Source organism: Uloborus diversus, chromosome 8, assembly GCF_026930045.1.
Source record: "Uloborus diversus isolate 005 chromosome 8, Udiv.v.3.1, whole genome shotgun sequence".
NCBI classification, from domain to species: domain Eukaryota; kingdom Metazoa; phylum Arthropoda; class Arachnida; order Araneae; family Uloboridae; genus Uloborus; species Uloborus diversus.
The window spans coordinates 7,476,521-7,489,226 of NC_072738.1; the positions used below are offsets into that span (position 1 = coordinate 7,476,521).

Here is a 12,706-nt window from a genome sequence, read left to right on the forward strand (position 1 = left end):
ACACACCCCCAACTAAAATCTACTAAAAGTTCACATTTGAGAGTGCTTTTTTTCAAGAACTGTTCCGGAATTCTGCCTCACATATATAGGACGACACCCTAACATTTAACCTCATTTTTTGTACAAAACTTTTCGATTTATACGAGAGTATATTTGGTACTTGTGTTTTGTAAGTGCATAGTATACAAAAAGAGCACTTTTCTGCAACAAAATTCCTATCAAAAAGTGCCCTTTCAATTGAATTAAACTGCTCATTTATCTAAAATGTAACCTGCCCCTTTTTAGGTATTAAAAGACAGGCATTAAATGGCAACAAAATTAAGGAATTTAAAGAGTAAATTCTGTACCTTAGAGTCAGAATAACGTAGGTCACATAATCATGATTTTACAGTAGAGAGGGAAATGGTTGTCTGGCCCATGCAAAAGACGGGATCCATGCTCTTTTGACCAGGGTTGGCAAAAACCCCGGGTTTTTTTAAAAAAGCCTATGGACCCAGGGTTTTTTGGTTTTTTTTTAAATAAAACCCAACTAAAGCTGGGTTTTTAAAAAGAAATGTGGGTTTTTTTGTCTTTTCTTAGGGAAAATGTGGGGTAATTGTAGTATATTGTAGTGTAAGTATATGGACAAAGCAAAAAAAATTGTCTTGGGGTAAAAAAAGCTGGAAAATTCAGCGTTATCTGAAGAAAAGTAAAAAAAACAAAGAAACCCAAAAATGGTGAAGGTTCAGAATTTTTAGTTTCCATGATTATCAACAGTTAAGGCAAAGTTACTTCTCGAGTGATAAAATCTATTGTTCGTTTGTAATTATTATTATTATTTTTTTTTTTTTTACATTTTGATTTATTGTATTTCATTTTGTTATGCAAAACTACTGTAGAACCTCAAGTAGTTTAAATCCGTTTTTATTGAATTCCAGCTTAATTTCTTTGAATTTTATGTTGCCTGTTTTTCTATTTCTGTGTACAGAGTAAGAAAGATTAAACTTTTTTTTGTAAGATAATGAAAATACTGTACATCTTATTCTGTTTTCTGTTCGATTGTTCGTAAAACCTGTTAATTTCCAAAAAATATACCTTGTTTATTCGAGAGTTGTGACGTGTTGGTTTGCAGAAAATAATTCACATGAAAGCCTTTCGGCTACAGTAGTTTCCTCTGTACAGTCTACAAATATTGAGAAAATCAGACCTGACAGGACTTAGTCAAGATAATTTGAGTTATTTATATTGACCAGTTAAAGAAAAAAGTTAAATACATTTATTTAAAATCTTTGAAGTATTTTTTTAATGCTGTTAAGAGTGAAGAAATACTATTAAAGTTCAAAATTCATTTTTTATGTCCATTGGCTGTGGTGAAGAACAAATAAAAAAGTTTAAATTGTGAAAGTATATAAATTAGTTTATTTTTTTTTTAAATTTCTCGGAAAATTTAAAAAAACCCAAAAGTGGGCTAAATAATGGTTTTTTTTAAATGAGTTTTTTCAAAAAAACCCATTGGGTCCAACCCAATTGGGTCCAATCCCGCCAACCCTGCTTTTGACGCTGGTAAATAATTACAAAGGATTTTTAGAATTGCGCTCACATGGCTCGATGCAGAATAGAACTCCACATACAATGCACTAATAAGCTAAAAATCACAATTTTTCGACTTACGTCAGTATGACTCTGAGGTACAGAATTATTAAAATAAATAATGTGAGTAACATACCTGTTGCATGGCAGGTTTGCAAGCCGGAATCCTGGACTCAAGCATCTTCAAATTCTGATTACCCTGTATTTAATACAAATTTGAACTAGTAAAATGAAAAGTACTTTTTCAATGCAAATAGAGTAACAAAACAACTCTGAACACAGGTCAAAGCAAAGATAATATCAATATGTGAGAGCAATATTGTTCAACATATAACATATTTTCCAAACATTATGCTTCGGGTCACTTTAAACTTGTATTTAAAAATCCCGAAAACAGCTTGGAAAAAAAGTAATGGGCAAAAGCAAAAAAGGAAATACATGTTTATCAGTGGAAAAGAATAAAGAGAAATAATGTTAATGTCATGAAATAATAAAATTTGGAAATGATATTTGTGTTTTATTTAAAACTAAAGCATAATATTCAAAAATTAACAGTTTTGCAAAAGTGTGCCAATTGAAACCACTATCACCATCCCCCCCCCCTCAAAAATGGCTTCTTTTTTTACTTAATGAATCACATAGTTACGTAAATCAAGCAATTACAAAAATCGTCAATTCTAACATAATTCCTGGATTTTTTAAACTTGCCAAAATCTAGCGTATCGAAGAAAAAGTGGGTTTTCAATGTTTGGGGAATCCAGACCTCAAATCTTTTCATTGTCTTATTATTGCATGAGCAAATCAGTAGTTTTACCCAGAGCTGCAAAGGCAACCAACTTTTTTAATTTCTATAATATCATAGAGAGATACCCCTCCTTTTCTATTTTTCCAAGTTTTAAGGCTGGACAAAAATATTCAATTTTAGTTAAGCAACGGTAGTTATTTCCCCAAACGATACTCATGCTGGACATCACTGACGGATAGTGACGTAAAAAGGTCTAGTAGCGCTTTTTCAGAATTTTACCTCACTGCAAAACTTTTGCTCACCCGTCAGTAATTGAAAAAACATCAGATTTGGAGCCCTTGTTCCATGTTCAGTTGCGCCATAGTCGGGACTGGATTTTGAGAGATTAATTTTTTTACAGTAGATTCAAAATCTTTTGGTTAATTTGAGAAATTAAATTTGAACATTAAAGCAATTGAACTAATAAATGAGCCAAGTTCAAGAGGTGACTAATTAGCTGTTGCCAGCATATAATTGGAGGAATGAAAAGCTGGAGAACAAATTGAAGCCAAAGATAGTTTTAACTGAAAAATCATTGTCTTTGCTTTGTGTGTTCCATAAAATGAAACAACATAATAAAACAAAGAGCAATGAAAACTGCATTTCATTTTCTATACTTTTTCAGTGTTGGCTATGAAACACGTATATCATCCAATTTATTTTTCAAACGTCAATTTATCCAGTGTTGTGTGTCCTTTCAAAATGACAAGTCTTGAATGACACTATCAAACTTTTATGAATTTTGTCTCATATTAAAAAGCATTAAAAGTATGTCTTAAACTTGAAATCAGTTTCTGAATAAAAATTTAAATTCTAAATTCTTGTTTTATAATCAAAGAATAAAGACAAATTTTAAATTTATATAGGTGTAAATAATTAACTTTTCTACATCAAATACTGTAAACAAAATGCATAGCAAAAAGTAAATAATGGTACACATATTTTGGTAGTTCCAAAAATAAAGATATGTAACTAAGGATCAATATGACTTATGGGAAGGTATCGTTTCTTTATTTAATAAAAAAATAGTTTTGAAATTGCGGCAAAACATTTATGTGAAAAAGAAGCCAAATTCAGTCGAATTGTGGTTTGGAGTAGTCTTTGTCACCAAGGAAAGAGTTTAGATCTAATAGGTACCAGGTTCCATAACAGTTTCTCATAGCTGTTGGATTGTCCAACGTTCTTCAACTTTATATCGGGGTTTTTTACTAGCAGCAAGTTTTAATCGTCAATAAACTATGCTCAAAACATTTGACTACTCCAATTATAAAGTAACTTGCTCTTACCCACACCTAATGTATTCCCATTTATTTCAAAAATTTATTTTCAGAACATTAATTTGTTAAATTTCCTGGCAATGACTTTGCGCATTTTTTAGCTGAGCATTTTCAAAATAATTTTGAGAAAATCTCTCGATTTTCCCTCTCACATCACCAAAAAAGCCTCACATTGATTTTTAAGATTAACAGTGGATGCCAGTTAATTGAATCCATCCCTTTCTTGAATGAAATCGTCAAAAACAGTCCAGCTTTATTGAATTGGTTATCTTATTGAATCAAAGCATTTTAGAGCAAACATGATTCATATAAGCAACGGCCACTGTAAGTACCTAAGTGCATCTATTTTTTCTTCAAAGCAATAAATTGCACACAACAAATTTCTTAATAGTAAATTTAACTAATGTTTTATAAATTCAGTTTTTTTTTTTTTTAATTAGAACTTGAAAAAGAAACTTGAAGGGGAGATGAGTAAAGGCTGCAGTTTCAAGTCCTTGTCCTGTCTCGGAATAAGTTCAAACAACAAGTCTGTATACCATGTAGCAATATGAACACAATTTAAAATTTGATAAAGGTTTTAATTCTAGGTAGCCTCCATTTTGACTACACTACAGGATTTAATAATTGTTAGTATGGTATTGACCAAAGAATTAGTACAGGCTTACCAACCTTACAAAAGACAAAACAGGAGAAATTTTTGCACCTTAGAACAAGGTGAAAGCTAGTACAAAATCTAGCTTTCCTCTTTTTAGATACAAATTAGAGAAAAACCAATTTATGTTTCCAAGTAAACAATTTTTGAAAGATAATTTAGAAATTAAAAATGCAAAAACAGATTTATGGTATTTTAATAAAAGTTTTAAATTATAGGTATAAACTCTACACTTAAAATCTTCTGACTCCTGCAACTAAAATGGATGAAGAAAAGAAAAAGTCACATTGAAAATCTTACCTGCGGTAAGTTTCGAGTTGGAAGTCTTGACGCACAAGTTTTGGGGATATTAGTTTTCATCTGTGTGGAAAAAGTAATAATGATGATAAAATAAACCAGAATATTTATTTATTTTGCCAATGCACACATCATAAAACTCTAAGAAAATTCATCAGACATACATAAATAAAAAAGATTAAATCACATGAAGGATTGATTAAAACTATTAATAATAATAATTGTAGTAGTAGTATGGTGGAACATCTCAAAGCTTAATGATTGTTTTTTCCTTTACTAATTTCAGATCCGTAAAAAAGTAATTGGATTATATTTTCTTAAATCTTTTCCTATATCCTACACATACAGCATTCAACAGTCAAATAGAATATATTTCACTACTTTATACAATAGCCAACTTTGTTATTATTACAGAAAAAAAGTCTTAGGCATCTGTTGTTCCAGGAAGAAAAACATTAACAACGTTATACACAAGTTTCACTGTATTGAGAATAAACTGCTCTTTAAAATGCTCCTAAAATCAGCCAGGGTGTGTGTGTTTACCCATTTGAACACTAGCAATGTTAGCAGGGTGGGGGGGGGGGCATTCCAGTGTCCCTGTTGAACATTTCAGAAATCTCATGCCTACCTAAGCACTTAGCAGTTACATATTTTCAATAAAAAAAAAAGGGAAAGAAAGAAAAGAAAAGAATCAGTTTATGATAGTTTAGGTTTTCACAATCAAGGACTGCAGCCAGGATTAAAAACATTGTTTTCTATTAATTCTAAACTTTTTATCCTTCTCAAATCTATAAGCTCTCAAGTCGATTATTCAATTTTTCTGAAAATTAAAACGTTTCACAAAGGCCGTAGCTGGGTTTCTATGTTAAATCTGCCCTTGCGTTTTTTTTTTGGCTCGCACTTGGGGGATCATTCTGGTGTCGGATAAAAATAATTTAGCCAAATTTTCAGCTCTTTATCTCAAAGGACCTTCGACTTTTTGAAAAAAGAAATAAAATCGAAAAACTTGAAAAACTTGAAGGTTGTTTGAGATAAAGCACTGAAAATTTGGCCAAATTATTTTTATTCGACACCAAAATGATCCCAAAAGTGCAAGTCAAAAAAGCAGCAAGGACAGATTTAACATTGAAGCCTGGCTACGGCCTTTCAGTCTACGCTCTGATTTTTAATCAACTAAATATCATACAAGAACAATAATAAGCTGTAATGTTTTAGAAATTTAATCATAGCACATAGAGCAATAATCAGAAATTAAATGATCTATGTATGGGATAAAATAGTGCACAGTAGTAATATTGAACAAAAGGCAAGTTTTAAAAATGCACTATTAAAAAAGATGCCCCCCCCCCCAAGCAGACAGAATAAAAATGAAAAACAAATACTAAACAAACCCATTCAAGAATCTTGGGTACAAGAAAATCCTAAATTTAATATGATTTAGAGAATGATAATCACTTACAATTACTCATCTTAGCATTTGAAGTAAAATAATGCTTTAAAAACATACAGAAACTATAAAAAGTACAGAGGATATCCTCTCAAAGAAATTGTAAAAAAAGAAAGAGAAAAATAAATAAATAAACAAACATTATTTTTACATATAAAAAAACGGACAATAATTTTTATTACAAAGATGCAATAATTTTTTCTCAGTAATTCAACTGTCAGTCCTCACACCATGGCAATCAATTATGCAACTTGCTTAGTCATCAAAGGAAAGACTAATGTCAGACAATGGTAATGTGAAATGAATAAGCAACCCTGACAGCTTAAAAAAATGGTTTACAATATTTACCATTCGGGTTACTGATCAATTAATAAGCACTGTACAACCTCGATTATCTGGACTAAATGGAACAAAGACAATTTGGAGATTTGAAAATCCCGATGATATTAGTAATTAGCAAAACAAATTCTTAAAAAGCCGGCCTACTGTTTATTACAATGACAATGTCTAATAACAAAACTACACATTTCATTGCAAGAAATTTAGGAACATTAAAAGGTTTGAAACCATCACCACAAAAAATGGTCGACTACTTAAATGAAGTACAGACTTTCTGATTACATCACCATGTTTGTACTGTAATTTACTTTACAACCTCTATAGAAGTTGTACGTGTAACAAAATAAAAAGCGAGTGTTTGGCGCTCTTGCTAAGTATTTAAAATTATTTATGCGTATTTTTTTTTCTTTTTTAAATTTTTTATAGTCGACAAATTTAATTGGAATTATAAGGAGATTCGGATGAACAAGGTTCTACAGTACATTTGAGAATTTTCAGATTCCGTTATTTTTTAATTCATATTTTACTTTTTCATTGGTTAAAAAGCAAAATCTTATCTATGTTAATAAAATATATTTTATAGATAGGCAGGGGGCGGGGGGGGGGAGAGGAAATGTTAGATTCATAGAAAGTAAAATTGAATTTTAAGTTGCATAAAGATAACTAAAATGATGTAGAAAAGAGACTTTAAGGAGACTTTTTTGCAAGGGACCCAAAAAGACTAAAAATTTGGGATGGAATGGATGGAACTAAGCTTCGGCATGGCTGAATCATGAGCTGTGATTCGGCAGTTTTGGCCTGAAACAATTTAATGTCGAGAAGTTTTCTTTACAATTATTTCTGTTATACAAGATACAGTCTTTTAAATTCAGAACTGTAACGAATGATAAATCATAACAGAAATGTATATTTAATTGTAAAATTTGGGTGTATTGATCCCTTGGAGCCAGAATTTATTCAACAATTAATAAGTTACATTATGTTTTAATTTACAATTTTATTAAACTTAAGTTTTTAAAGGGAAGCCATATAAATATACTGCATTAAACATTCTTCAAATATTGCTAGCTTTGGAAGCTTATAACAATAGCGATGTTACTTATATATACAAGGACGGATATGCGATTAATGAGCATCCTTAAGTAATTTGTTTTAAAAATATATTTTATTTATTAGTTATAGATACAATATTTCAGTTTTTTAAATAGATGTATTAATCTGTTAACATATTGTAACTTGTGACATTGTTAAAAACCTGAAAATAAATACTAAGTGATAGACTAGTAAGAAAGAATGCATGATATTACTTTTACAAAGTCAACAAAAAATGAAACATTTTGTATTAAGAATGTTTAGATATTTACATTGATATTATTAACACACAATCTAAATATTCAGTAAGTTACTGCCCTACAGCCAGGGCTAAGGCAGAAGTACGTGAAATACACCGCCAGCTCAGTCATTTCCAGCCGAGGACTGCAGTTTCGTGCTTATTAGCACTCATCAGCGCGGCATAGGAAAGTGACTGAGCTGGATATGGAAAACCTCTTAAGGAAGCCAAGAGTGCCAAACAAACTGGTAGCTAAAACAGAATTAGCACTGACCAGACGAGTGACCGAAGGCAAGGCAGGTATATTCAGTAAGTTACCGCCCTACAGCCAGGGCTAAGGCAGAAATACGAGTTGAACCGAACTATTGCTTCGGTCACTCGTCTGGTCAGTGCTAATTCTGTATTAGCTACCAGTTTGTTTGGCACTCTTGGCTTCCGTAAGAGGTTTTCCATCTCCAGCTCAGTCACTTTCCTATGCCGGGGTGATGAGTGCTAATAAGCACGAAACTGCAGTCCTCGGCTGGAAATGACTTGAGCTGGCAGTGTATTTCACGCACAATCTAAATAGTAAGTACTTGGTTATTGGATAACTCTACGATTTAATATTTGATCACATCAGTTGATTATTACAAATTTTAACTTAATTGCAGAGCATGGCTTTAATATTCCAAATAATGCTTTACTTACTCCAATGAAAAATTAAAAACATGTTTTTCTGGTACTTACCAGTGCAAAGCAAAAGTAAAATCTTAATTGGTGGTAAGTGCAGTTGTGTTCCCATAGGGTATATTCGAAATAAGCTGTATACTCTCAAACATTTTTTAGACACATATAGTGTAGTATCTCTAGCTTCATAAATTTTCATATTATGACATACTATGTATATGACTGCATACACAAATTGTGCGTAATGGATTACTGGGAGCAATACCCTCAGAAAACTTGATGGGAACATCACTGGATATGTGTTAATTAAAATAAAAACACACACACACACACACACACACACACACACACACAAACACAGTAAGCTGAAAATGTTGAACAAATTTAATGTAGTAAAATACAGGGAGAATTTGCATGATGTTGTATGCATTTATTGCTCATTTGGTGCTAAATTTCAACATACAGAGCAGCTGACACTTCAGCCATTAGTTGGTTGAAGCGTTGGTATTCGGCCTTTCGGTCAAATTGCTCTTTGTGCCATCTGTACTAAAAACACTTGAATGTATTATTGTTCTTATGAAAAAACATACTTATGAGCTAAAATTTTTAAGTTTCAAATTCAAGCAACTTTGGGTATGATGTGGAAAGTATTGCAAATACATACCTGTGATTTATCTCTTACTGCTGCAGATAATGCTGGTAAGGCACTCTACAGAAAAAGGGGGAAAAAAGTCAAAAGCAAATTTAAAAAAACAGCTGAAATGTTTCCTACATACTACATTTTGATTGAAAAACTTGAAATTTCAATTTAAAAAGCACAAAAAGTAAAGTCTAACTTATCGAATAAGCCACAGTATTTTATTCTAATGAAATATAAGCATTTACAGAGATGAAAATATTTACTAGTAATGAAAAAACAAAACAAAGTACTTTTCTGAATCAAGCTATAACTGAAATAACTAGGTTAATGAATATTTGAACTATGAATTAGTTATTTAGTGTAACTGGGCTATATGTAGGTTAATTTTGTAAACCTTCAAAACAAAAACTGCAGATGCTGCAGTTTAATGGAGATCAAATAAAATCGGTTTCCTTTTGAAAAAAAAAAAAAAAAAAAAAAGGCTGGCAATACAGCACACAGTGGATTGCATCATTTAACATAATTCTGACACTAATTTTGGAATGCTGAATTGAAGTTGTTGTAAAATTCTCTTCTTGCATACAATATTCCATTCAATCTTCATAAATTATCTTGTGATGCGAAATAAAAATGGGGAGTTTTTAAACATTTAGAGGTTTGGTTTTTCTGGTTCAAAGTTTCGATTATAATACTTTTATCAAAATAATTTGTTTATATCTCATTTTTCATAGTTCGAAACAACCCTATGTGGAATGACGAATTTGAACCAATAATTTTAAATGGTTTAAAAATTACTGTTTCCTAATTTCTATAAATTATACAATGCTTACTGACATTTGATTATTAAAACTTGTATTTTTGATAACTGTACAATTTTTTTTTCTTCATTTTTACCCAATCAGAATATGAATGAAGCAATTGAATTAAAAAGTAAAATTATGGATTTAAGTTAACCAGAATGCAGTAATTGTGAGCAATAAATTTTTAGGGGAATATGTTTAGCTATAAGAACACAGCACTGACCAATGAATTAGAAACCCAAGATCAATATTTAATTGGACCAACTTCTGAACGGATAACTGCTTTGATTTGTTTGAGCATCGGGTGCACAAGCTTTCTAGAGTGCATTTACATCCAGAGAATACCACGCATTGGCTATGCAGTTTTTTAGATCTTGTAAATTAGATGCAAGAAGAGAGTGCTGACAGATGCGTCTTTCCACCATATCCTACACATTTCCTATGGGGTTAAGATCCCGGCTATGCGGTGGCCAGGAAAGGTGTTGGAAGTCAGACTGATGCTCAGCTAACCAATTTTCAACACTTCTGACACGATGTATAGTTACATGAAATATACCACCAACTCAATCAATTCCAAATGAGGACTGCAGTTTCGTGCTTATTAGCACTCATCAGCCCGGCATAGGAAGTGAATGAGCTGGAGGTGAAAAACCTTTTAAGGAAGCCAAGAGTGCCCAATAAACTGGTAGTTAATATAGAATAAGCATTGACCAGACGAGCATGGGTGCAAGTTTGGTGATGTGTTCAAGACGGAAAATATTTTGAGCCCCCCACATGCGTGCTTAAGGAAAAATTTACGATCATAAAAGTTGTAGATTTTGAGTATGGCAGTTTTGGAATCTGTGTTTACTTTGAATTTTTCACTTTTGACTTTTCTAACAATATGGACCTAGTAGTTTTAATTGTAATATTTAAGAGTTTTGATATCGTAGTTCCAAAAAGCACCAATAATTGGGGGTCTGGGCTCTGGGGGCTCTCCTTGAATTCAAAAACTTCAATTTTTTTAAATTGAAGTCTAAAAAGCGCAATGATAGGCCATTTTGGTAAAGTTCAGGGAAAGGAGAGGTTCAGGGGTCCCAAAATCACAATATTGGGTGATCTTCAAAAATATTATAGAAAGAGGAAGGGGGCGCTGGCTCTCCCTGAAATCGAAGCTTTAAAAACGAAATTGTACTCCCTCTTTCATAACATTTACACGCTTTTTCAATGCATTATCGAAGGGACGGAAGTTCAAGAACTCTCCTTCAGCAATGTTTCGAAATTGAAGTTCCAAAAAACGCAATTTTAGGCAATGTTGGATGATGTTAGGAGTAAAAGCAATCGGGGGCTCCAAGCCATTAGTTTTTTTGCCAATCTTAAATCTTTTTTTTTTTTTTTTTCGCAGTAATAAAATCGCATGGGACATAAGATTCACTTTTGCAACATAAACCAGTTTCGAACGGAAAGTCTCCCCAAGATAGCGCGAACAAACCAGAAAAGAAAGAAAGGTGGGGGAAGGGTATAGGCGATTAATGAACTGGCAAATGAGAAAAAAACCGAAAGGACACACACCTCCAAAAGCACGTTGTAAACAAAACAAGCCCATGGCGGAAAATCAAGAGAATGTCCATGTAAATTTGTGGTTATGGAAAGGTCCTGCAATTAAAGCGTATTTTTGGAATACTCAGTTCTTCTTTTTTTAGTAAAAACTGAAGGAAAGTAATCGAATTTCTTTCCGTCCCGACCTCCGTCTCGGAAATTTTGTCCAAGACGGAAATCCGTCCTGAGACGGAAGGTCTTGCACCCATGCAGACGAGTGAACGAAACAATGGTTCGGTTCAATTCAAAGATTGAAGGCAAGGCATGGTATATTCAGTAAATTACAGTAATTTACTGAATATGATGTAGAGTTGTATTATCGTCCATAAAATATGTCGCCATCAAGATAAAAATGCAACATAGCAGGGTGCACTTGATCTGCTAGTATATCTAGGTATTGCGTGGCTGTTTGTTTACCCCACCACTTCCATGCCATTAGAACATGCTCCACATACCATGCCACCAGACCCTTGCTCAGTGCGAGTAAGGCAAGAAGTTTCTCTCAAAGGTTTCTAATTTAATGGCCAGTGATTACAAATAGACTAAAAAATTTAAAAATTACTAAATTAAAAGTTCAGTTAATTTGCCAAACAGTTTAAATATTTTTAAAAGATTTGGTAAAAATGATTAATGAAGGGTTAATTCCACTAATGCAAGATCAGATTAATCCCAAATTGGAAGACACCTACATATTGGTCCATATAAAGCTAATATGAAAATTACAAAAGAAAAGAATCAAGCCTTCAAGGATATTTTCATTCAAATTCAATATGAGTTTATATACCGTGCAAATTCATGCATTTTCCTTTTCTGAATACATACCGGGGGTTTAGCTTTCTGATTTGTGGATGAAGCTGCACCCTATGTAAGAAAAGTAAATTAATTAATAGCAGGGTTAACAAGTAGTTAAAATTTTTACTAAAAGTTAATATTCAAGAAACATACAGTTTTGGTTGGAGGTTTCATCCCAGATGAAGCAGGTAAATAGACCTGGGAGGGGAAAAAAAATGTTACAATACCAAATTTGTCTACCACAGAATGTTTATACAAATTTGATAACCTTACAGCTATTAGCTATGCTAAGTTCAAACACTGACTTCAATCTTTGAAGCATTAGTGAAAATATATACATTCTCGCTCAGGGGGGGGAGCTGAAAGTATTTTGTGGATTTTTGCTGCTTAGTGGAAAATGCTTTTATTTAATTTGTTTTTCAACTCTCAGGGAACAAATACACTTCAAAAGAATATCTATATTTTTGTCACCAGATTATTTTTTCTTGAAACTGTTGCTTTATTTTGACTACCGGTTGTTTAAATGATTTACTAG

General features: G+C 32.3%; 1 protein-coding gene across 1 annotated transcript in view; it reads right to left on the bottom strand.

Moving 5' to 3' along the window:
* LOC129227905 (uncharacterized) overlaps window positions 1-12,706 on the bottom strand; it is a 34,041-nt gene that overhangs the window by 2,226 nt on the left and 19,109 nt on the right. Inside the window, exons 6-10 of the mRNA XM_054862526.1 lie at window positions 12,325-12,369; window positions 12,202-12,240; window positions 9,026-9,070; window positions 4,583-4,642; window positions 1,706-1,768 (exon numbers count right to left, since the gene is read on the bottom strand). Of these exons, the coding sequence (XP_054718501.1) occupies window positions 1,706-1,768; window positions 4,583-4,642; window positions 9,026-9,070; window positions 12,202-12,240; window positions 12,325-12,369 (252 nt within the window). The remainder of the gene's footprint in view (window positions 1-1,705; window positions 1,769-4,582; window positions 4,643-9,025; window positions 9,071-12,201; window positions 12,241-12,324; window positions 12,370-12,706) is intronic.